At 39.3% G+C, this 23,203-nt stretch overlaps 1 protein-coding gene across 1 annotated transcript; it reads right to left on the reverse strand.

Moving 5' to 3' along the window:
* Positions 1-2,351: 2,351 nt before the first annotated feature.
* On the reverse strand, positions 2,352-23,149 carry LOC141430191 (casein kinase II subunit beta-like). The gene is made up of 8 exons (XM_074090818.1): positions 23,046-23,149; positions 22,742-22,817; positions 22,565-22,667; positions 19,102-19,201; positions 18,210-18,301; positions 16,192-16,381; positions 15,406-15,503; positions 2,352-2,522 (listed from the first exon to the last, which is right to left on the reverse strand). The coding sequence occupies exons 1-8, from the start codon at positions 23,117-23,119 to the stop codon at positions 2,500-2,502; spliced, it is 756 nt and encodes a 251-aa protein (XP_073946919.1). The 5' UTR covers positions 23,120-23,149; the 3' UTR covers positions 2,352-2,499.
* Positions 23,150-23,203: the final 54 nt, after the last annotated feature.

Consider the following 23,203-nt stretch of genomic DNA (forward strand, 5'->3'; position numbering starts at 1 on the left):
GAATTGCTTCGCAGATTTGTGCAGGTTTCCTCACGATGTTTTCCTTCACCGCAAAGCACGTGGTAATTTTCAAATGTAATTCCGCACATGAATTTCGAAAAACTCAGAGGTGCGAGCCGGGGTTTGAACCCACGACCCTCTGCTTGAGAGGCGATAGGTCAAACCACTAGGCCACCACTTTTTTTACAATATGTATACACGACCTTAATATTAAGTGCATAAAGTCTTTGCATTTTACTGTACAAGATTGCCACAAGCAACGTCATTGCCATTAAATCTAATTTGTATGGAAACATGGACAGCGCCACTATCGGCACGTTTGCGCAACAAAAACAAAACGTAACACTTTTCAATAAATATTATGAACTTGTTGTATTTTATGTAAGTATTGTGTAACTCTTTACTGTGCATAAAACACAAGAGCGTTAATTAATGTCCCGCGGTCTCAAACCCTGGTTGTATTGTAATGAAACTAAGTCTCCCATGTTGCTGAATGTATATGTACAGTCACCAGCATTAATATCTGCGACGGCGGAGCGTGCAAAAATATCTGACACGTCCTTCCGACCTTAGAAATAGAGTCATATCAGATATTTATGCACGCTTGTTGTGTCAGTAATTGGTGCTGGTGACTGTACCTTATCACGAATGTTTTTTTTCTTTCTTGAGAGAGAGAGAGAGAGAGACATTTATTTACACATATTCGATACACAGAAAAAACACGTTAGAAAGAAATAATAATGAAAAAAAAACATCGAATAGTAATTGGGGCCCACTCAGCATAATGTTGCGGCAAGCCACAACGCTGTTTTTCAGTTCTTCTTTCTTCCTTTCTTATACATTTGTATGAAAATTGCCTTTTTACAAGCTTTTCTTTAGCTTGCCCTGTTTATTTATTTATTTGTTTGGATAAAATCTTGGATGCTAAATTTGACCCACTTCCACGGTCCGATTTCCGATTGACTCTAAATTTGGCATACTTTAGTAAATTTGGTGACAATACAATAATCTGGTACCATCAGCCAAATATGTGGTCTACCACCCTAAAGTTTTGCATGTCATAAAACAATAATGCCAATAGACGTGTCTGTCAACTTGAAAGTTCGACTTTAGAGACATATTCATTTGATAGGAACTTGTTTAAAAATTTATACAACCAATCACAGAGTACTTTATACATATACTGAAATAGAGTAGTCACTTTCTCGTGACCTACAGCGACATCTGGAATGCAGTGTCGGAACTAAGGAGTTGAAATCATCATCATCATCATCATGTCAGCCGAAAAACTGCTGGACATAGGCCTCCCCCAAGGCTCTCCACTCAGACCGGTCTTGTGCTTTTCGCATTGAAAAAACTATTGCGGTCACTGCGATCTGTAATGCGGGGTACGAACTAAACTCTCCGATTCGTTTTCTATAGAACTTATGATTGTTCGAAATGAAAAGCCCGTGCAACCATTCAACAACAATCAATATCCACCATCGTACCTAGTGTCATCTTGGTAGTCCTACCAGGATCGTCTCCGCAGAAGAGAACTCCTCAATGGTTAATAGTACTGACTGGAAATTTGGTACGGATATAGTTTAGATAACAATGCAAGTGCAGTCAACAAAACGTACAGTCAGCAAAAAAGCTTGTATTAAAAATGAAATTTTAACAGAAACTTATTTAGTACCATGGGCCTAAAATTATGGTAACAAAACAGTTTTTTCCATACAAAGATTTTATTTCAAAAATTTGTGTCACTTTTGTATTTACCTAAACAGCGAAATAATCTACATTCACTTGTATTCAAAACGCACAAACTTTAATAGTATATTTTTTATCGAGGGACCAATATAAGCCAATACATACCCGAGGTGGTTAGCCACCCGAGCTTTAGCGAGGGTGTCTATTTGTCCGAGGGTTTTTATTGACTTTTAGTCTCGAGGTGAAAACTCTATTTTTCACTTCGATTGCTAGAAAAAAATAGTCAATTGTTTATAATTTACGCTCTACAATAATTTAAGTTTTCGCGGTATTTTTTCCAACCAGACACAGATATAACAAAATCGCATCGGCGAAATGGTCCATACACAAACTGGAATAAATAAGATGGCGCCACCTTCTATGCGGCAAAAGCATAGAACTAAGACCACGTAGACTAAGAACGTAACATTTTCGTCATGAAAATGGTCCACACACAAACTTATTTTATGCCAAAAACTAAGCAAGTACTGGCTATTTGAGTTTATCTAAGTCACTTGAAGTAAATTAAAAAATTACTTCGTACGGCTATATTGACCTACTTTTAGGGCATGAGAAGTGAAAAATAAATTAAACAAAACTTGAATCCAAAAAAAAAACTCTTTAAAAACGTAAAAATAAACTTTATTGGACTGCACGCATAAATACTTAATAGGTATTAATAAATATAGGGATAATAAGTAGATGCTAAATTAAATGCGCCGAGCTCGCAGCGCCGGCGCCGGTGTCGCCCACTGACTGACTCATCAATCATTTTGGAATGTTCTTCGTCTCTGCGGCAAACAAAACCTTGGATTAACGCTGGACGCCAACCAGGACACATGGCCAGAAAATGCTGTCGCCATACTTAGTTAAGATTGGTTTTTTGGAATCTTTTTGTATTTTTTATTTCAATTCCAAATTTTCACTTTTACGATCATCCCGTAAAACCTCATCCCAGCCTATATACGTCCCACTGCTGGGCACAGGCCTCCTCTCAGAACAAGAGGGCTTGGGCCATAGTTCCCACGCGGGCCCAGTGCGGATTGGGAACTTCACACACACCATTGAATTGCTTCGCAGGTTTGTGCAGGTTTCCTCACGATGTTTACCTTCACCGCATAGCTCGTGGTAAATTTCACATGTAATTCCGCACATGAATTTCGAAAAACTCAGAGGTGCGAGCCGGGGTTTGAACCCACGACCCTCTGCTTGAGAGGCGATAGGTCAAACCACTAGGCCACCACGGCTTACTACCCGTAAAACCTAAATTGGAAAATTCAATTGTTTCAATTTCGGTTTTACGGGATGACCGTAAAAGTAAAAATTTGGAATTGAAATAAAAAATACAAAAAGATTCCAAAAAACCAATCTTAATTTGATTGCTTAATAACGATATCTCTTGTCCGGGTGAGCGGTTAGTTCCAATGGAGTGCCGAAAAAGCTTCTCGATGAGGGCTACGGCATAGATGTCGCTAGCGTCACTGCTTAAGTGGCTAAATAAGAAACAAACAAGCTGAGATATGAGGTGCATAGGGGAAATTCGTGTCGGTACCGTTGACCATCAGTGGTGTAGCGGTATAGCACGCGGTACGGAATACCGAGGACCTGGGTTCGATTCCCAGTGATGGTCTTATTTTTCTGGTTTTTCTGTGCATCTATATTTCAGTTTGTATTTTCAACCATACTTAGTAGTTTAATTCCATACAGCACTGGACTAAGCGATTATAATAAGGACACTAGCTTTTGCCCGCGGCTTCGCCCGCGTTGAATTCGATTATAGCGCAGTTCCCTCGGGAACTGTGCATTTTTCCGGGATAAAAAGTAGCCTATGTCACTCTCTGGCCCGTAAACTGTCTCTATGCCACAAATCACGTCGATCCGTCGCTCCGTTTCGACGTGAAAGACGGACAAACATACAAACACACACACTTTCGCTTTTATAATATTAGTATAGATATAGTAACGGCCGGACCACGACTCTTACGCCTTCTACGGGCAAGGGCGGATCAAGGGGGGATTAGGGGGGACCCCCCTTGTGCCATGAGCTGGGTTTAGGAAAACAGTAAATTTTCCTAACTCTTTGATTTTAATAAAGTCAAGATCTTTCTGCGACAAAAGACAATTTGATGTTTTATTTGCGAAAAAAATAACTAGAGTTATGTGACAAATCCAAGTGCCAGTAATTTCACCGGCTGGCTTACTCTCCACTGCTGCTTCACGGCAGGATTAGCGAGCATTATGGTGGTAGCAATCCGGGCGGACCTTGCAGAAGGTCCTACCACCTACAAAATCAAATCAAATCACTCATCAAATTTACCCTTTTTCTAATTAAAAAACAAACGAAGTATACAAAATTTGTTCTAGCTAATCAAAACTACTGCATAGCATAGCGTTGCTGAAACATATTTTATCTACATGCATATCATAACTTCCCTATTATATGTTCAGAAACGACTATCAAATGGCCTTTATTAAGAAACCTGGTATCTGCGGGTGCATCTTAATGTTCACATTAAAGTACAGTGCATCTTAATGTTTACATTAAAGTATCGGTAATACTTTTTTTAACAATGCATATCTGTACATATTGTAGAAAACTTATGACATGCATGTAGATAATAATTATTATTCAAAGTCAAAGTCAAAGTCAAAATACAGGCCATATCTGAACATATTATAGAAAACTTATGATATGCATGTAGATAAAGTTATGTATGCGGCTATACATAATTAGGCATTAAAACACTCGTGTGATCTTATTATGAAACTCGCCTTCGGCTCGTTTCATAAAACCACACTCGTACTTTAATGCCTCTCATTATGCACCAGCCACATAAATAACTATTTTTGACTTTTGATACGCTTTCGTCTAATCTAAGGCCGGAAATGTATACACATGCCTGTAGCACGTACATTTTCATGTAAGTAGCCTGCACGCTTGTATCATTTGTATGAAGATTGACGTGAGCGCGCCAGCCACTTGTATGAAAATGTAGGAGCTACAGGCACTTGTCCCAACGCCGACGATGAGCGAGAAGCGAGCAGAGCGAGTAACTAGAAACGAGTGGGCGAGCAGCGAGAAGCGAGTGTAGTTTTGTCGCTCGGCTGTAAGCGAGTGTTCGCGTGCGACGGGCGATTACTCGCTCCACTCGACTCGCTCGTGCGGGGCGGCCGCCAAGCTGACATCGCTGAGCGAGTATCTATAGCTCAGCGAGTTTTATAGCTCTTGTCGCTGCGACAAAAGATGTAAGAGCGAGTTACTCACACAGGATCTTATATCTTTTGTTCGTTTCTTGAGCGAGAAAATGGTCGATAGCCAATCGTTTCCTCGCCGGCGGTGAGACAACTGCCACAGGCATGTGTATTTCCAGCGTAAAGGTGACTCAAGAGTAAAATATCTTTGTGTAATATTCACTGAATAAATAAGCATCCAGAGGTGTCCCTGAAAAGATACTACCCACAAGAAAATAGGGGCCAAAGTTTCATACAGCAAAACGAACTTACAAATATAATTCTCGATGACAAGTACTTGTAAAATGGTTTTATTAATACAACATCACACAATACAAATCTATTTCAAATAATTTATTGAATCAGGCGTTACTTTGCGGAGGTCCATATCAATGAACTAAAAGAATTTCCTTGCTCACCCGCGACCTTACGATAGCTAAGCTTATGCAAAATATGCGTGAGTCTAACAACTGGTAGCATGGTGTACGGTTGTGCCACTCTGAAGGTGAGCTCTGGTTGAGTTCGAAACGCGTCAGTGTAGTGTGGTGGTGGTGATAGATGGGTTTGTGTGATTTGTGTGTGTTCTTACAGTGTGGAGGTGGAGGAACTGCATGAACACGCATATTTCGCATAAGCTTAGCTATCGTAAGGTCGCGGGTGAGCAAGGAAACTCTTTTAGTTCATTAAATATTCTTCATTCAATGAATAGTGCCCAGATAACAATTAAAACGCATTTTTGATTCCATTTCACCGATGAAACTCAGTGGCCCGATTTCTTATGACTAGTATATTTTACAAAAATATTTGAGACAGTTTATTAGGATTTTAGAATGTTCCAGAGGGTTGTCAGTTTGACTGTACACCCACGCAAAGGTTTATATCGCAAATCACTCAAAATTTGACGCGGATCTAAGAATTGCAAATACAAACTGAAACATACGATCGAACCCAGGTCCTCGGTATTCCGTACCGCGTGCTATACCGCTACACCACTGCTGGTCAAAAATAAGACCAGCACTGGGAATCGAACCCAGGAGCAGTGACCAGCAGTGGTGTAGCGCTATAGCACGCGGTACGGAATACCGAGGACCTGGGTTCGATTCCCAGTGCTGGTCTTATTTTTCTGGTTTTTCTGTGCATCTTAATTTAAGTTTGTATTTTCAATTTAGGTTTTACGGGATGACCGTAAAAGTAAAAAATTTGGAATTGAAATAAAAAATACAAAAAGTTTCCAAAAAACCAATCTTAAGCGGATCTGAGACTCCGGAATCTAGGGCTCTTCAAGGCTAGAGTGAATAGGCTGTTACTGAACTAGTGAGATGCACCTTTGGCCTCATCTGTACTTTACATCAGGTGAGTTTTATGTAAAAAAAAAAACACTGAACATCGATCAATGTAAACATGTACATTTCAATAAAACAATATCACGGGTCACTTGACACCAATAACACCAATGAGGGCTATCGCGAATGAATTCGCCACTAGAGGCGCTAGTGTAGCGTGAGGTCTCCGAAATGTCAAATCTCATAGTTTTTGGGTGAGCTACGCGGGTTTATTTATAATTAGAATAATTTTGTGAATATTTTGCAATATCTGAAATTAATTATGGCAAATATGCGTTCCGGGGCAATCAATGTCTGTGTTTTGAGACAGTTTTGTCTTTCGGAAACCTTTGTCCTCCCTTTTTTCCGAACAAAACGGGGACTATGCAACACTGTGGCATGCTCGATATTTTTATGGTACGGTTTTAAGGTGTATTAAATATGATTTTAATCTAAACTTTGTTTTCACGCCCGTAATAACAGACTTTGAAAGCCATACTTAAAAACCTCACGCAACAGTGCGCCATCTAGTGAGACAAAAAACGATAGCCCTCATTGGCCCTCTGGACCCAAAGTAAGCAAAGTTGGGTTACGTGTACTAGGCAACGGATAAACATACATAAAGACATATTAACAGGTTCACAGTCCCAATCCCAAAGCAATGTGCTCTAACTTTCGTATTAACACGTTCGGCCCCGCAACGATCCACTAAGCTCTCACGCTATGCCTGCGCATATCCCACAGCAGTCACTTCTATGCCAGTGACACGTATACGTGTCACAGACGTAACACATTCCGGTGCCAGTGACACGTCTGTGACCGAAAATTCTTACTACTATGCGCCGGTGACACGCATGTGTGTCAAAAGAATACGTACCTCCTAAAGGCTGGCATAGCGTAAGGGCTTAGCGGAACGTTGCCGGAGCCGAATGTGACGATACACTAAGCTCTTACGCCAGGCATAGCGCTCCCACAGCAGTCACAAATACGTGTCACTGGCACAGGAGAAAGAACTAAAAAGTCACAGACGTGTCCCTGGGGCCGAACGTGTTAAGGTACGTCGTTGCCATGAGGCACATATGCCGCATGAATATACCAAAGAAAGAAGGAAAAAAAAGAGCCGCATACGCATCGAACTGTGAACCTGTTAAACACTCAAGACTCGACAACAAACATTCGTATTTTTAAATATCAGCCCCGATCAAAACCACAACTAAAAAAATCTAAAAAGGGTGTTCAAACTAACCCAACCAGCTGCTAAAATATACCTGAATACAAGGCACCTTGTACAAGACAGGGATATTTATCTCTTGCGTTATTAATATTCGTAAGTGTCTAAGAAGCAGGAGGAAGAAAAGGCCAATAGCTGTTACAATGTTTATTGATTATTGACACCGATACAGTACGATAAGATAGTGACACCTTAAACAACAAACGCGTACTGACAACATGAACGCTTTATGGACGAACAAAACATTACAGAAACCTCCTAAGGCCCACGTTAACTTCTATGACTTTTAACTAACACGTAACTATAACAGTTTTATGTTACTTTCCAAGAAACCGTTATAATTAAGACACGAATCAAATGTGAAAGTTTACGTCATACAATTAAGCCACTAATTAAAAAATATGAGCCTGGTAAGGACCTGGTACCAGTCAATTTGTTAATAAAATTATCAGTGAACAGTAACTTTTGGGAGAATCGAACGGAAAACGATTCTAGCCACTTTGGATTTCGATTATAAAGAAAAAATAAATGAAAAAGCAATAGAATACATTAATCGCTGAGTTTCGCGAAAAAGAGAGACGCTGGTGTTTCTTTACCCCATAATCGGTCGTTAAAACTGCCACGTGCCATAGCCCTATATAAAAAAATATTTCGTAACTCAAAATTATCATCAGACAGAGCAGCGGCGTGAAGTGAACAACCCAGACCCGGTCACCCAGTGAGGGATAGACACGCAAGTTAGATGTCTGTCTATAATTGACCAAGTCTTTACCACCCTTAGGCAGCCGGTCAACTGGAGCGGAGCGAGGCAGCGGAGCGGTAAGCGAGTTAAAAATCCACCAATAGAATCGCATAAAACCTCCACTCCTTCGGTGAACAGGGAGTTGGTAAATAGCTAAAAAAAAACCGGGAAGCGGACCGAGGAACGGGGAAGCAAGGCGGAGAAACGAGCGCGAGCGGGAAAGCACCGTGAATAGGGTAATTAGGCGAAGCTCTGCGCAGGGGGCGACACTAGCGCAAACCCATGACAACGTCAGTTCTCTTTATATTTTGTCGCCATGACAGATCATGACCAAAGAGTATTAGTACCTATAGACAACATGATGATATTTTGCATCAATAGTAAAGAGCTTTCCAAAAAAAAAATTGATATAATACGATATTTATGGCATTTAAGATACTCAAAAAACTGTTCACGGTTTTGTGCCAGTGCTGCATTCTGGCGGCAGAAAATTGCAGTAACATTCCCTATGGCAAAACAGTCCGCAAGTCCGCTCCGCATTAACCCCTCGCTTATCTACGGTGCCTCGATCCGCTCCCAGTGCCAATCAGCCTTGTATTTATTTAATGTCATTAAAAAATAGTATAGCCTTAGAGCACTCACTTTGGTCAACTGTAGACAAGTTTTCTCATATTTGTCAAAACGGAAGATCACGTAAAAAAGTTAAGCAAATTTTCAAAGCTTCTTTATTTCCGTTGTCATGTTTTATTCGTCCATTTCAGCCCCTAATCGATAACTGTTATAAAATCTTTACTGCTACTTACTTGCTAAATGCTAAACTTAGCTTAAATTCCATAATGCGGTATCAACATTACATTGGCTAGACCTGTGTTTCTAATACATAAAAATGAGACCGGCATTGTCCTTGATATATATACATATCTGTGTACTACGTGAAATTCTATGCAACTAGAAAAGAAAACTTGAGCTAAGTACAGATTCTGACGAAAATGCCGAGCGAAGTGTCTACTTCACTTAAACTTTCTGGTTATATATCTGCTAGAATGGTTATGTACGTAAAGTGTCGTCTAAAATGGACCGCAGCGATCTACATATATATATTAAGTCTGGCTTTGTACTGTGCAAACGAAACTACAGATATACAGATTACTTCTAGCGTTATAATGGTAGATCAACTATGTCTTGTTGTTATTTTGTCCCGTTAGCGAGGGGACAAAAGTAGTAGTTTAATGGAAGAAATGTTGTCACATTATACTAACATGCTTATTAGATGACCAATTATAGAAAGGGCTTAAAACCACCGCAAAAATACATGTTTGTCAAATTTTAATCCTATAAAATTACGGCTTAAACTTTAAACTGTACCTCCTGGGACAGTCTTTAAACTTTAAAGAGTGACCCAGGAGACAGTTAACTAACGAGTGACAAGAAAAAGTTGATCGACCCATAAAAATACAGCTTCGTATGCGTTCGGGTGTTTATACTATAGAAAAATTCAGCATCTATTTACTAAAGATGAAAATCTTGACACAACTCGTGTACATACAGTGCTAGAAAGACAATAGCGAACGCAGACCGAGTCATACTATGCTGCCACAATCGTCAACTAGTGAACCTCTTCCTCGCTTCCCAGCACTTAGGAATATGAGTGTAGACCAAAAAGTAGGACAACATTAAACGGCTAATACAAAAGTTCCTTTGCGACACGAAAATCAATCAAGTTGAAGCAACTTATAATGCCTTAACACACTAAGCTCTTACGCTATGCCTACGCAACGCATATCCCGCAGCAGTCACTTCTATGCCAGTGACACGTATACGTGTCACAGACGTAAAACATTCCAGTACCAGTGTCACAACGTCTGTAACCGAAAACTCTTACTCCTATGCGCCGGTGACACGCATGTGTGTCAAAATAATACGTACCTCCTAAAGGATGGCATAGCGTAAGGGCTTAGCGGAACGTTGCCGGAGCCGAATGCGATCCACTAAGCTCTTACGCTAGGCCTACGCATATCGCACAGTAGTCACAAATACGTGTCACTGGCACAGGAGTAAGAACTAAAGTCACAGACGTTGTATCACTGGGGCCGAATGTGTTCCCGGACCAGATTTCTAAGTTTCCCTGACCAATCATGCACATTTCAAAGCAGTTTATGATTATTTTTTTACTGCCCGAGATACTTAGCTAGACCCGATGATGGGAATTCAGTGCACACCGAACGTGTTAACTTTTTCGTTGACTGTTTTTATGATACCACTCTTTAATACGCCGCCCAGAACTGGAACGACTGGTGTCAAAACATCGAGCTAAGTTTTGGGAAATCACGAGTTTTTTCCCTGACTTTCCCTGGCCACCTTGAGCTTCCCTGACTATTCCCTGACTTATAAGAAAGTGGACACTGTCCAGAAAATAGCTTAGTTCGTTAAACCAACAGCTAGTTAAACCTAAGCCATTTTTTACTATTTTTTATTTATTTTATAAATTAAAGCTTGAATATGCCAGTTATCAAACACGAATACCATTTTTAAGCTACCTTTACATATAACAGTTATAATTTCTGAAATTCAAGATTAGACAGAGATAGACACTTGCATGTACATGTGGCGTCACACGCAACGCAAGTAGCGCGTACTGGCTACACAGAGAAAAGCGTTTTAGAAAAGACAGATTCAAAAAATCGCTATAAATCCAATTTTCAACCGAATTCATGTTTCTCTTCACTAAACATTGTCTGTATATCTATATTTAATAATAACATACAGGATATGGCAAATTCAGGAGTTGTCAAATATTGTACTGTGCGGTAGATTCTCGTGTCACAACGGAAAATTTTCAAACCAAAATTGCCGGCGTCAAAAACGTGTCCAACCTTGTCAAACTACACTCTTCAGGCAGCGGTCGCGTAAGTACCATTGAATACCCTTGTAATTTTTTTTAATACATAATGACAATGATGGTTGCCGTACAGTCAAGGGCAAAGATATCGACACGGCCAAAGTTGCAAAAATATGTATACACGGCCTTAATGTTAAGTGCATAAAGTCGTGTATACATATTTTTGTAACTTTGGCCGTGTCGATATCTTTGCCCTTGACTGTACCAGGCCAGTTGGCTCTATACATCGTTTTCTTTAGCATTAGAAAAAGGGTAAACAATCCTGACGAGTCTTTTCATTAAAAAACTTAAAAAAAAACAGTAATTATTACTTATGATACCAAAAGAATGTAAATGATCATAATGCCCTTGCTAATCGTTACATATATGCTGTGACTTATTTTTTTTCAATAGTGTTTTTCAATAAAAAGACACGTCAAGATCGCTTACCATCTTTCTAAAGCTAAACAAAACTAAGTATAGTACCATGTGCTCCGTTTGACATTGACCCGTCCCGTTTGTGATTGGTCCAAAAGCTCGAACCAATCGCAGCAAGACCAACGTCAAACCTCGCGACACTAACGCCATCTAGCGATATCTCGCCACTAAAAACCCTGACGTGGACTTAAGGAAATCGGGTGAAAGTCTTCGAAGGCGTTCATTTGGACTCACTCAACAACTGGACCGAACATTCGGACTTATTTTGGAACAAGGTATTATTCCCTTGAGCGACCGAGTGCAGAAACAAATAAAAAGCCTCTGGGTGCGCTTCCATTCGGAGTAAAACCGACAAATGACGTTATTCCCCCTCATCTCCCCCTGTAAATCGTCACTACTTTGATAAAAGCTCGTATCTCAAAATAGATAATTTTACTGAGTGAACTTCATGAACATCATTTCAAGAGTCAATTTCGTAGACGTATTGATTTGAGATACGAGATTTCCTCAAAGTAGTGACGAAATACTGCTTCACTTGTAGCTTGGTAAGCAGGGTGCGAACTTTTGGTGTGATTCAGAGTAAAATGACGTTATTTTTGTACATAGGATGATTTCCGTCGGGTATTACCCAAAAGTTGAAACCCGTGGGGTTGATGTGTATCAAAAACGAATTCCTGTGTTCACACTAGTAGGGGGAACTAACTTGAATACTTAGGTTTTTAGGTAGGAATATTAGGATCATATTTTGATACCTATTTACATTACATTTGAAATTTACCACGAGCTTTGCGGTGAAGGAAAACATCGTAAGGAAACCTGTACAAACCTGCGAAGCAATTCAATGGTGCGTGTGAAGTTCCCAATCCGCACTGGGCCCGCGTGGGAACTATGGCCCAAGCCCTCTTGTTCTGAGAGGAGGCCTGTGCCCAGCAGTGGGTGGGACGTATATAGGCTGGGATGATGATGATGATTTTGATACCTTTGCATACTCAACAAATTAATAGGCTTATGGTTACTTTACTATCAACAGTTAAACGACTTTTTAATTGTAATATTATTTGATTGTAGTCTCGCTGTGGTGGAGATTATCATGTAGGCTAAAATTTGCATAGAGTTGATCGTACCCTTGATTTTTTGACAGACAGCGACCCCAGGGGTTAACACGGCAGTTGCGAAAAATCTGACTATATTAACTGTATACAAAACGTTTTACGTCTTCCCCACAAAAAGTTCGTTCCATAGCGATAAGTTAATTCTACCGATCCTTGTAGCTCCATGGGAACGCACCCACAAAGCTTTATTCACACGATGCGAGAAATAACATAGAGTTTGAATACATTGCAGGACCGCGCAGGTGCACTATAACAAGCGATCAGTCATCAACAGCGATGTACCACAACCAGCATTATATTCCTTGCTCCGTCTTAATAAGGCTTCACACTCACTGGTTAGGTTAAAACAAAACATGCTGTTAGCCACCATGGACGTTATGTAGCAGAGGTTAAACATTTATCTCATACATACAATCCAGACAGAAACAAGCGCGTCGCATGTGTGTAGTGGTCACGAGTGATTTACGCCATTGGTTTGAAACCTGGGGGTAATTACGAATCACCAAAGGGGTAAAGCCGTGTTTGACGTGAAGTCTTCGTTAAATGCCGAAATCGTGGGTACAAACGCGATGAGATAATCGCACCGTACTCGTTTTATGGAATAAGCTTTACTAATTTTTTCATGGGAGATTTAAAAATAAAGTGAACTGGCCACTGCCTTTGACCTTTGGTCATTTTATTCGCATTATTATCGTGTATCTCAGGCATAAAGTACACGGAATAAAATAATGAGTTTAGAAGGTCATGTGTCGCGGTTTGTTGACACTATATTTGACAGCGTTAAGCTACATTAGAGCGAGGTGCACTTGTTCTCAAGCCGTAACATGGCATGTGCAAACTAAAATAAAAGTAAACGAGTATATACGTATCTTTGTTTTTTGTTAAGTATGAAAATTTGGTTCAGTCCGTAGCGTCAGCATAAATTAGAGATATAACATTGTCTAACATTTTGACCTTAGAGCGTTTGATGAAACATCCGATAACTTACCTACATAATAAAAAAGTTGCTTCTGAACCTCGTGACTAACAACGTAAGAAATCCGCTCACATCATAGACAGCTCAGATTAAACATTAAAGTTTAAAATTAATGAAACAACTGTCGAAGCTACATTAGCTTTTCTCTTTGCAAGAATTTGTTTTGATTTTCGTTGCATATTTTTACTTTGCCGTCATAATGTTTTTTCGTTCGTATTTAGGCCCCGTGTACGCAAGATTAGCCAATCTTATTAATATCTTATCCAATAACACTACAACCCTCCTCGACACAGGCATTACTTACTAAAATATAATTCTAATTAACACTTAAAAAGCCAGATAATTATTTTTTGTAATCAAAATTAGTTTTTCAATAACAAACAAGAGTTTAACTTTAAGACGATCTTAGTTCACAAAGGCGCGGAACCAAAAGATGTAGCAAACTCGTTTGGTTTTAGCTGTCTGATTTATAGACACGGGGTACCTTAACAAAGTCTTAGTTCACGTGTTGTAAGGGGTCAAAGCCAAAATAGCTGTGGCTCGTACTCATGTCAAACGAATCCTACAAATAACAAACTCAGTGCGCTGGAGAGGACCTTGGCCTCCGATATACATTATTTAATAGAACTCGAGACTGCACTGTTACTACAATCCACGCCTTGAATTTTCTTTAATTTGATAATAATATATTAAAATCAATAAAACATATTAACTAAGATTACAATGTTGGTTGGTTTTATAATTAAGATCATAATATAAGGACATGTCAATTTTGATTTCTTTTTTTAACGTTAAATTTAATGTCAATTCTTCGTTATACAAATTAGAGAATTCAGTACAATTCATTTTTATATTAAAAATTAAAACACAGGTGTAAACTAATCTAAAATTATAGTAATTTAATGAAGAGGTAAACTGTATGTAGGGTATCTTTCACTAATAGACAACAGTATAATGCCAGATGCACATTGGTTTTCTATCCCGGGAGCGAGACAACAGTTTCCATACGAATTCGCGGGCAATAGCTAGTATTTAACGAAAGTGCTAAAATGCTTACAAGTTAAAAAAAAATATACTTCTACTTGATACCGCCCCAGGGCGCCCTATAGTTCAAGGAGGGTTGTTATCCTGACCAGTTGTCTTACTAATTTTCATTTTAAATGTCGCGTATTCGCAGACTACGCGAAATAGCACTCGATATCGGTAGTTTCATTTTTCGAATCACAACACCCGAAACCCATTTATTCAGCTTAATTCGAAATAAGAGCAAAAAATTACGGCTCTTAATTAAGCCGCCTTCACATTCCCGTCGTGTTGTGTCGTGACGCATCAGAACGGTATCGGTTTCATACTTTCATTAGGTTGCGTTCACATTTTATTTGATGTAGTGTGTAGTGACGGCTTGTTGTTTTGTCGCATCACAAGCTATAGAGAGAGAGAGCAACGGAGATCATCACAACAAAACACGACAGATAAATTTGATTGCGGCTTTAACCGTGTCAACTAATCGAAAGTCCATAACAATCATTAGGCAAGTTTGGGGGTAAATGCGGATGTCTAAATTGAGATTTTATTTTGTACCGATTTCAACCCCTGGCGTAGGAACCTGCTATCGAAACATAGGGTAAGGTTAGGGGTAAATGCGGATGTTAAAATCAGGGTGTTGTTTGTACGTGTCTAGTGGCGACGCAGCCGGCTCAGCGCGCGCGGCCGAGCCGGCGCCCGGCGCGCCCCTAGCGTTTACCGTTGTTGTACGAGAGGCTCCGGAGCGGCGCTTTGAAGTTCGCCGCCGCCTGCTGCTGGATCTGATAGGCGAGAGGGTGGATCTTGAAGCCGTATAATCTGGAACAAACGGTCGAACGTCATACGTCACCTATCTTATCAAATGGTACGTTGTGTTTTAAGCACCAGCATCCCCCTCCTTTTTGGGAAGGGCGGGCTGATACTCAGCACTTCCAGCTGCTGCTGCTACAGTATATGTACAGTATACTACTGTATACGCAACAACTCATAACGTCCTTAACCCCTTATATGCGGGAACTAAAAAAGTACAAGTTTGAACAATATTATCGAGATTAAATTACACACAATTAATCTTGCGACGATTGTTCTAATAATGCGGAGTGTCTCACCTGGGCACGAACTGGACGATGGCGCGTTTGTGGCTGTACTCTGGATACACCGTGAATACCATGTCCGGAGTAAGCGCGGTGGTAGCGGGTCGACTTCGCCGTGTAAACATCCATGCACTTGGGGCAGTAGAGCTTGACCATCGCCTCGCCAGGGACGTCGGCCAGGCCAATATAGGTTTCCACATACGAGGGGCTAATGCGGTGAGGGTCTCGCCTCGAGGGGCTATTGCGGTGAGGGTCTCACCTCGAGGGGTTAATCCGGTGAGTGTATCACCACGAGGGGTTAATGCGTTGAGTGACACACCTCGGTCGAGGGGTTAATGCAGTGAGTGTCTCACCTCAAGGGGCTAATGCGGTGAGGGTCTCACCTCAAGGGGTTAATGCGGAGAGTTTCTCACCTGGGCACGAACTGGACGGTGGCGCGCTTGGGCCGGTACTCCGGGTGCACCATGAACACCATGTGCGGGAAACCGGTGCCGAAGTAAGCGCCGTCCGTGTGGTGGTAGCGGGACGACTTCGGCGTGTAAACGTCCATGCACTTGGGACAGTAGAGCTTGACCATCGCCTCGCCGGGGACGTCCGACAGGCCTGGACAAAAAAAAACCAAGTCTTAACAATCTTTGCGGGTCAAACTCTTTAGTGTATCTTGTTGCGGGTTCTGCCTTTTCGCATTTGCCAACTGTTTCATTTAATTTCCCAACTCTAAATTTTCTCCGAAACCATTTTTTTTTTCACTTTGTTTTCTTATGCTTTTATAGAGCACTGTAGGTAAGGTTAGGTTTGTTTTATGAAAGTTCCGAAAAAAATATCAGTTTCAGAGAAAGTCCTTAGTTGGCAAATGAAACGTTTGTGAAGCGTGAGTTGGGAAAAGGTAGAGAACCAGCTTGTTGCCATGGCAACGTCTCCTGAGTTACAATACAATACAATGACACTGTATTGTACCATCAGCCAAATATGTGGTATGTATGTATGTATTTATGTATGTATGTAAATACTTTATTGTACATAAAACACAAAAATAATACAAAAAGAAAACAACAAAACAAAAGAGTAGGTACAAAGGCGAACTTATCCCTAAAAGGGATCCTTTCAAGCTAACCTAAACAGGAAAGGAAAACTTAAAGATAGGCGAACAGTAATCTATGCACAGTGAGAAGAAAGGAATAGGTATATAACATAAAATATGTAGCCAAATATGTGGTCTACCACCCTAAAGTTGATAATCGTTTGCATGTCATAAAACAATAATGCCAATAGACGTGTCTGTCAACTTGAAAGATCGACTTCAGCGACACATTCATTTGATAGAATCTTGTTTACAAATTGATAGACCACTTATTTGGCTGATGGTACTTTACGAATAGAAGGCGATGCAGAAAAAGGTATACAGAGAGAAAAATTACAAAGTAAGCAATAGGCGCCCTACATGTACAGGGGTTATTGATGAACCAATAGAAACGCTTCATTTAACTATCCTCGCACAGCATCGCTCTGGTGGAAACAGCTGAGCGGAGCTTCCATTTGAGATTTTCGACATTTTGGAACTAATCTGTTTTGACATTGCGACGTACTAAGAACATATTTGGTTATTGGCTCTGTGCACGACATGAGCGCCACCTAGCGTCCGCAACTTTTATGGCTCTGATGCTCTGACGTTTTGAAATTTCATCGCGACATTGTGACAAAAATCAAAAATATCACGTATTAATTTATAATACAAAATTACTGTGATACCGTGATTTGGGTGGACAAAAGGTTGTGAATTCATTTTTGGTCATTAAAATTAAATGAGGTAAGTAAAATTTATTCAAAAAGTGTGTTTTATTTTCGTTATGTCAGGGTTTGTTTACTTCATGTTTAGTTGTACTTTTACTGTAAAACGAAAAGATAAAGCTATCTTATTGGTTTCTTTGAATAAAAGTAAAATTATATAATTGTTCTTATATCGCTAGTAATAAATTAAATATCGTTTTCAGATCAAAATGAGTATCATTTTGAAGACCGGTTTTGTGAGTATCACTCAATATAAAATTTCAACCACAAACCGTTCCATAAGAAAAATTGTTGCTGGACATGTCCGAGATGTAGACGAATTAAGAACAAAACAGGGACAGTGTTCAATAATTCAAGCTCGCATCATAACACAAACATCTATTACTAAAATTAGGTAGTTAAATTCTACACAAATTGCTTTGTTAATGACAGATTCATATGAGTATGACAGATGACAGAGCCAGAACTATTTCTACTTTTGGCCACCATGAGCGCAGCGATAGATTTCATCACCCCCACCTAGTACTTCGCACCCTCCCAATAGCGGACCGGTAACACTCGGTCGCAACGACCGCACAGTTGGGGAAGTCCTGGGCCAGATTCCTAATACATATGTAATGTATGTACAACAGCTAACACTCACCAAGTGGCAGCATGGGGTGACACTCACAGTACACTCTTGGACAATGGCCAAAGTCACCGGCTTGGAATTTTTCTAACATCTGCCCGATGCCTCTGTGTATAAGAAAAAAAAGGGTCATAGAAGCTTGTTGGAGTGTGAACACAACCCCTAAAGACTAACAGCCTTATTCATAAAAAGTTAGAGCCTCCTTGAAGGCTCCTTGAAGGCCCGATGCTAAAAAACATGATTCATAAACGTCTGTTAGCGCTAATCAGTCGATCAAGGCTCTGCTAAAGTTAGAGGACCCTCCTTTATCTCCCTGCTAAGTCACAAAATGGCCGCCACAATCTAACCCGGTTGTTTTGAAAAAAAAACTTCGAACACCTACCAAAATAAATTAAAGTATGTGAAAACAATGCATTTTATTCATTTTAGACATAATGTTTCATGGACACATTTACTTCTTAAGACGTACACAATCGATATCTAAATAGAAATAGTGTTAGTTTTTTTTTTCAAAACAACCGGGTTCGATTCCCGAGCTAAGTACAGGTTTTTTTAAAATGCATGAATGCAGTTTTTCTTGTTATTAAAATCGATGTCATGGTTCCTAAGAAGAAATTTTCGTATGTCGTATAGTTTCAGACTTTCCCATACTGACCGATATAAATGGGCCACCCTGTATATTTTTTAATAAGTGCACAACTGATAATAGACATTACTGAGGGTCAGAAAATTTGGCCCGCTCTCCATACAAAATTACCTATAACTGCATACATTTGAGGGCCAGATTTTTTGCCGCTCAGTATATATTTGAGAAACAGTCATACATGAATAGCTCGACTAAATTATGAACAGTGGCAAATAGCTCATCAATCACAGTTCACGGTACAATAAACAAGTGTAAGCTCACCTGTTTGTCAGTATATAGCGAGCGTGTATCAGCCCATAGAGTATCTCCGAGGCCTGCTCCACGAGGTCTGACTGGTTTGGGTTGTCGTCCAAATCATCGTCTGGCAAATATAATTATATAAACATTAGAGGGCATTAGTCCCAAAGCAAGCAAGGACCTAAGATGTCAAAGGTTTTTTTTCAACTGGATGGCAAACGAGCAAGTGGGTCTCCTGATGTTAAGAGATCACCACCGCCCTATCTGCAACACCAGGGGTATTGCATATGCGTTGCCAACTTAGAGGCCTAAGATGGGATACCTCGTTTTTTTTTTTTTTATTTTTTTTTTTATTCTATTGGATGGCAAGCGAGCAAGTGGGTTTCCTGATGGTAAGAGATCACCACCGCCCATAGACAACTGCAACACCAGGGTATTGCAGATGCGTTGCCAACCTAGAGGCCTAAGATGGGGTACCTCAAGTGCCAGTAATTCCACCGGCTGTCTTACTCTCCACACCGAAACACAACAGTGCTAGCACTGCTGCTTCACGGCAGGATTCGCGAGCAAGATGGTGGTAGCAATCGGGCGAACCTTGCACAAGGTCCTACCACCTGCAAGGAATGTGTTTTTCATGAACCAATAGAAACACTTCATTTAGCTAGCTTTGCTCTGCTGTTTTGCTGTTTCCACCAGAGATGTGCTGTGCGATAGGTAAATTGAGGTGTTTCTATTGGTACACTAAAATCAAATTCCTTGCAACACCCTCTCACATCTTTGATGGAAGCCTTGTGTCCAAGAAAATAACCGTTCATTATACCTTCAACTACAACTTTTTGCTTAATGGCAACCGGTCGCTTTAGGTTAGCAACCATTACTGCCAATGACACCTGACAGCAGCAAAGTATACATGTGTCTGACCGGTTAATAAAGGTTTTTCTAAACAGGGGTTGTGTTTTAGTAGCGAGTTTGTTGCATACCGTTCATTATACCTAGTCGTCCACGAAGACATGTGATTTTGACAAAATTTGACATTAATAATAATAATGTTTATTGACAAATAGTTACATTAAGAACCAACTCTACCTATATAGAAGTATCATATTATGTCCTTCCTAACAGAACCAGACAGTGTAAGAAATAATAATGGACACCTATACTTACTTGGATTGGATAGGTATTCAACAAAATGTAAACAAAAGTGAATTGGTGTCTTAAATATTGAAATTCCCCCATTAAACTATCTAAACATTTACATTTCTGTATTGAAATACACTAGTCTAGTTTGTATTACAATGATAGATAAGTAAAATGTATAAAATCCTTGAATGTACCAAATCTGGCGGCTGAAGTTTGTTTACATTTAGTTAAATACCTATCCAAACCAAATATAGTCTCAAACTAAGTAAAGCTTGTACTATGGATACTAGGCAACGGATAAACATACTTATATAGATAAATACACATGTATTATTATAAATATATATGAACATATATTAAACATCCGAGACCCGAGAACAAATAATCATATTATTCATACAAATGGCTGGGAATCAAACGCGGGACCTCAAACTTTGTAGTTAGGTTCTCTAACCATTTGGCCATCTGGTTGTCAGTCAATGCAGCAGTCATTCTTAAAAGTTAGACCATATCATTATCAAATCATTAGCCATACTAAATGACGAATAGGAAAAAGGACCATTGTGACATGATAATTGCTTGTACAATTATATGGTTAATTTTTGTGTCATTATGAAAAATATTCAAACTATTTTTAATTAATAGTGTTAGAATGACGCCACAGAAATAAATTAAAATTGCCTCCATCCTATCTCAAAATTCATTCACACGGTACTTACGCCATGTCTGTAAAAGTATACAATAAATTACCTACCCAAATAAAACCAGAAACAAAAGATAAAAAATTTATACGACTACTAAAGGATTTTTTAACTCAGAAATGTTACTACAGTATAAATGAATATTTAGAAGAATAAAGAAAAATAGTTATACTGTTATTATTATTGTCATTAAAGATGATCTCATTGCACTAGGTATTACTTGTCCTATTATCTATTCATTCTGTGATACCACATAAGTTCTAAGTTTGTTATTTCTAGATAAATGTATAAGTAGTTTATTTAGATACCTTAATTATATAAAATTAATTTATAAGTGTTCCTTAAACCTCTTCCTAAAAAATACACGAGGTTAAAATAGCATAATATGTTATGTATAAGTTAATTAATGTAATTAATTTTATAATTGCCGCGCCCCAACAGGGCATCATTTTTTATAATTTTTTGTAAAAGGTGTTGCAATAAATAAATACTGAATACTGAATGGCCGTGGGTCTGTGTCATTGGATTACTCGCAGTACCTAGTTCCTTTCTTTTCATACTAATAATAATAATTCCTTCCTTTACTCCGTGTCCTAACACAGCTTAACGCGTTGCTGGCATCGACACCTGAGTGCGACCTGCTAGCGTGGAGATGGACGGCGGTGCATGCTGAATGCTTGCGGTTTTGTGAGTTTTTAGATGATAGGATTTCGACTGTCCCAATTTGAACCTGTTATTATTATAATAAGTTTAAACCTAAGTTTAGTTAGTATGTTCAGTGTAAGTTTAAATAATAGATTTTATTTCCGTGGTGCATTAGTGTAAACTGTCATGCCACGTGAACATAGTTTTTACCAATAAATAAATAAATAAATAAATAAATAAATTCTCCTTTTTTGCACTGCTATAGGAACTATACCTACTATGAATAAACATAATATGTACATGCATAATAAATAGAGAGCGGATTTGAAGTAGCGATTACAAGTTTAATATGGATAAGTTAGTACCAGTATTCATTTTTCATATCAACTGTACAAAAAGGTGCATAATGAATAGGATCTATTGCGTTTGAGCTGTATAAAACTCCTTTAATTAGAATAACTTTGTTTCTTTACATATAATTATTTAGTTAATTGCAGGAATAACATTTATTGAATTTGATTATGTATAAGATTGCATTGCGGTAAGTAAGTAATAAGATAACTGTAAGACCAATAAACAATGTAATACTTCATAAATAAATCTATCTATCTAATCAATTGCACTAGTCATATCCATATTAAACTTGTAATCGCTACTTCAAATCAGCTCTCTAATAATAAAAATTGTGTCAACTCTTCTCTTTGCATTGCTGAGCTATTATTACATTCTACATAATCTACATTAAAGACAAACATGGAATAACATCGTATCTAATACACCAGAATATTTTGTAAATAGTAATTAGCAATGGCTACCTAAAAATGAGCTATAAGTAGTTACTAAGTTATACATAGCATTATACACATTATGTGCATGTTATTGTTTCCAGAAACCACTAGAATTTGATCTCTCATCAATAATGATATTGCCAACTACCAATCGCACCGCCGAAGCTACGTGAATGATTATTCGTAATTCATAAAACAGGGATATTGACTAACCAGGCTCCAAGTCCAGGATCATGTCGAGTGCCTGCCGGTAGTGCGGCACCTGTTCGTTCAGCCCTGTCAAGTTGAACTTGTCGTTTATGTAGTCTTCGTCGACCTGTAAAATCACCACGATCAATTGTACCATCCTCGCACGCCCACTACGCGACGCCACAAGCTCTAGGCACTCACCTCGCAAAAGAATTCGTTCCCTCGCAGCCCGCAGAACCATGAAATCCATGATACCTCCTCCGAGCTACTCATTTTCCTAGAACACAGAAAAAATTATCAGTCCCTTCACTCACTGACACACAAAACCAACGCCTGACTGACCACACTTCAACAAATGTGCATTCTTGCGATTAGGACGGCGATTTTAACTTTTTAACGGCGATTTACACTTATTATAAAAACACTGAAGTCTCGGTACGATTCAGTTTAGCGCATTCGTGAATTTAGAACGGATAAAAGCCTTTAAAAATGCTTGATACCTCACCTTTTGGTACCTTGATTAGCCACGCTTGACGATCTCCTCTCGAGGCGAGGACAGAGGGAGAAAATTTCATTCATTCAACATTCACTGTTTCGTGTAGAGGTGCGGATATCCAGCTTTGTCTATGGCCAGCACAGATGTTATACGGTAAGGACGTAACG

This window comes from Choristoneura fumiferana, chromosome Z (assembly GCF_025370935.1).
Source record: "Choristoneura fumiferana chromosome Z, NRCan_CFum_1, whole genome shotgun sequence".
NCBI classification, from domain to species: Eukaryota; Metazoa; Arthropoda; class Insecta; order Lepidoptera; family Tortricidae; genus Choristoneura; species Choristoneura fumiferana.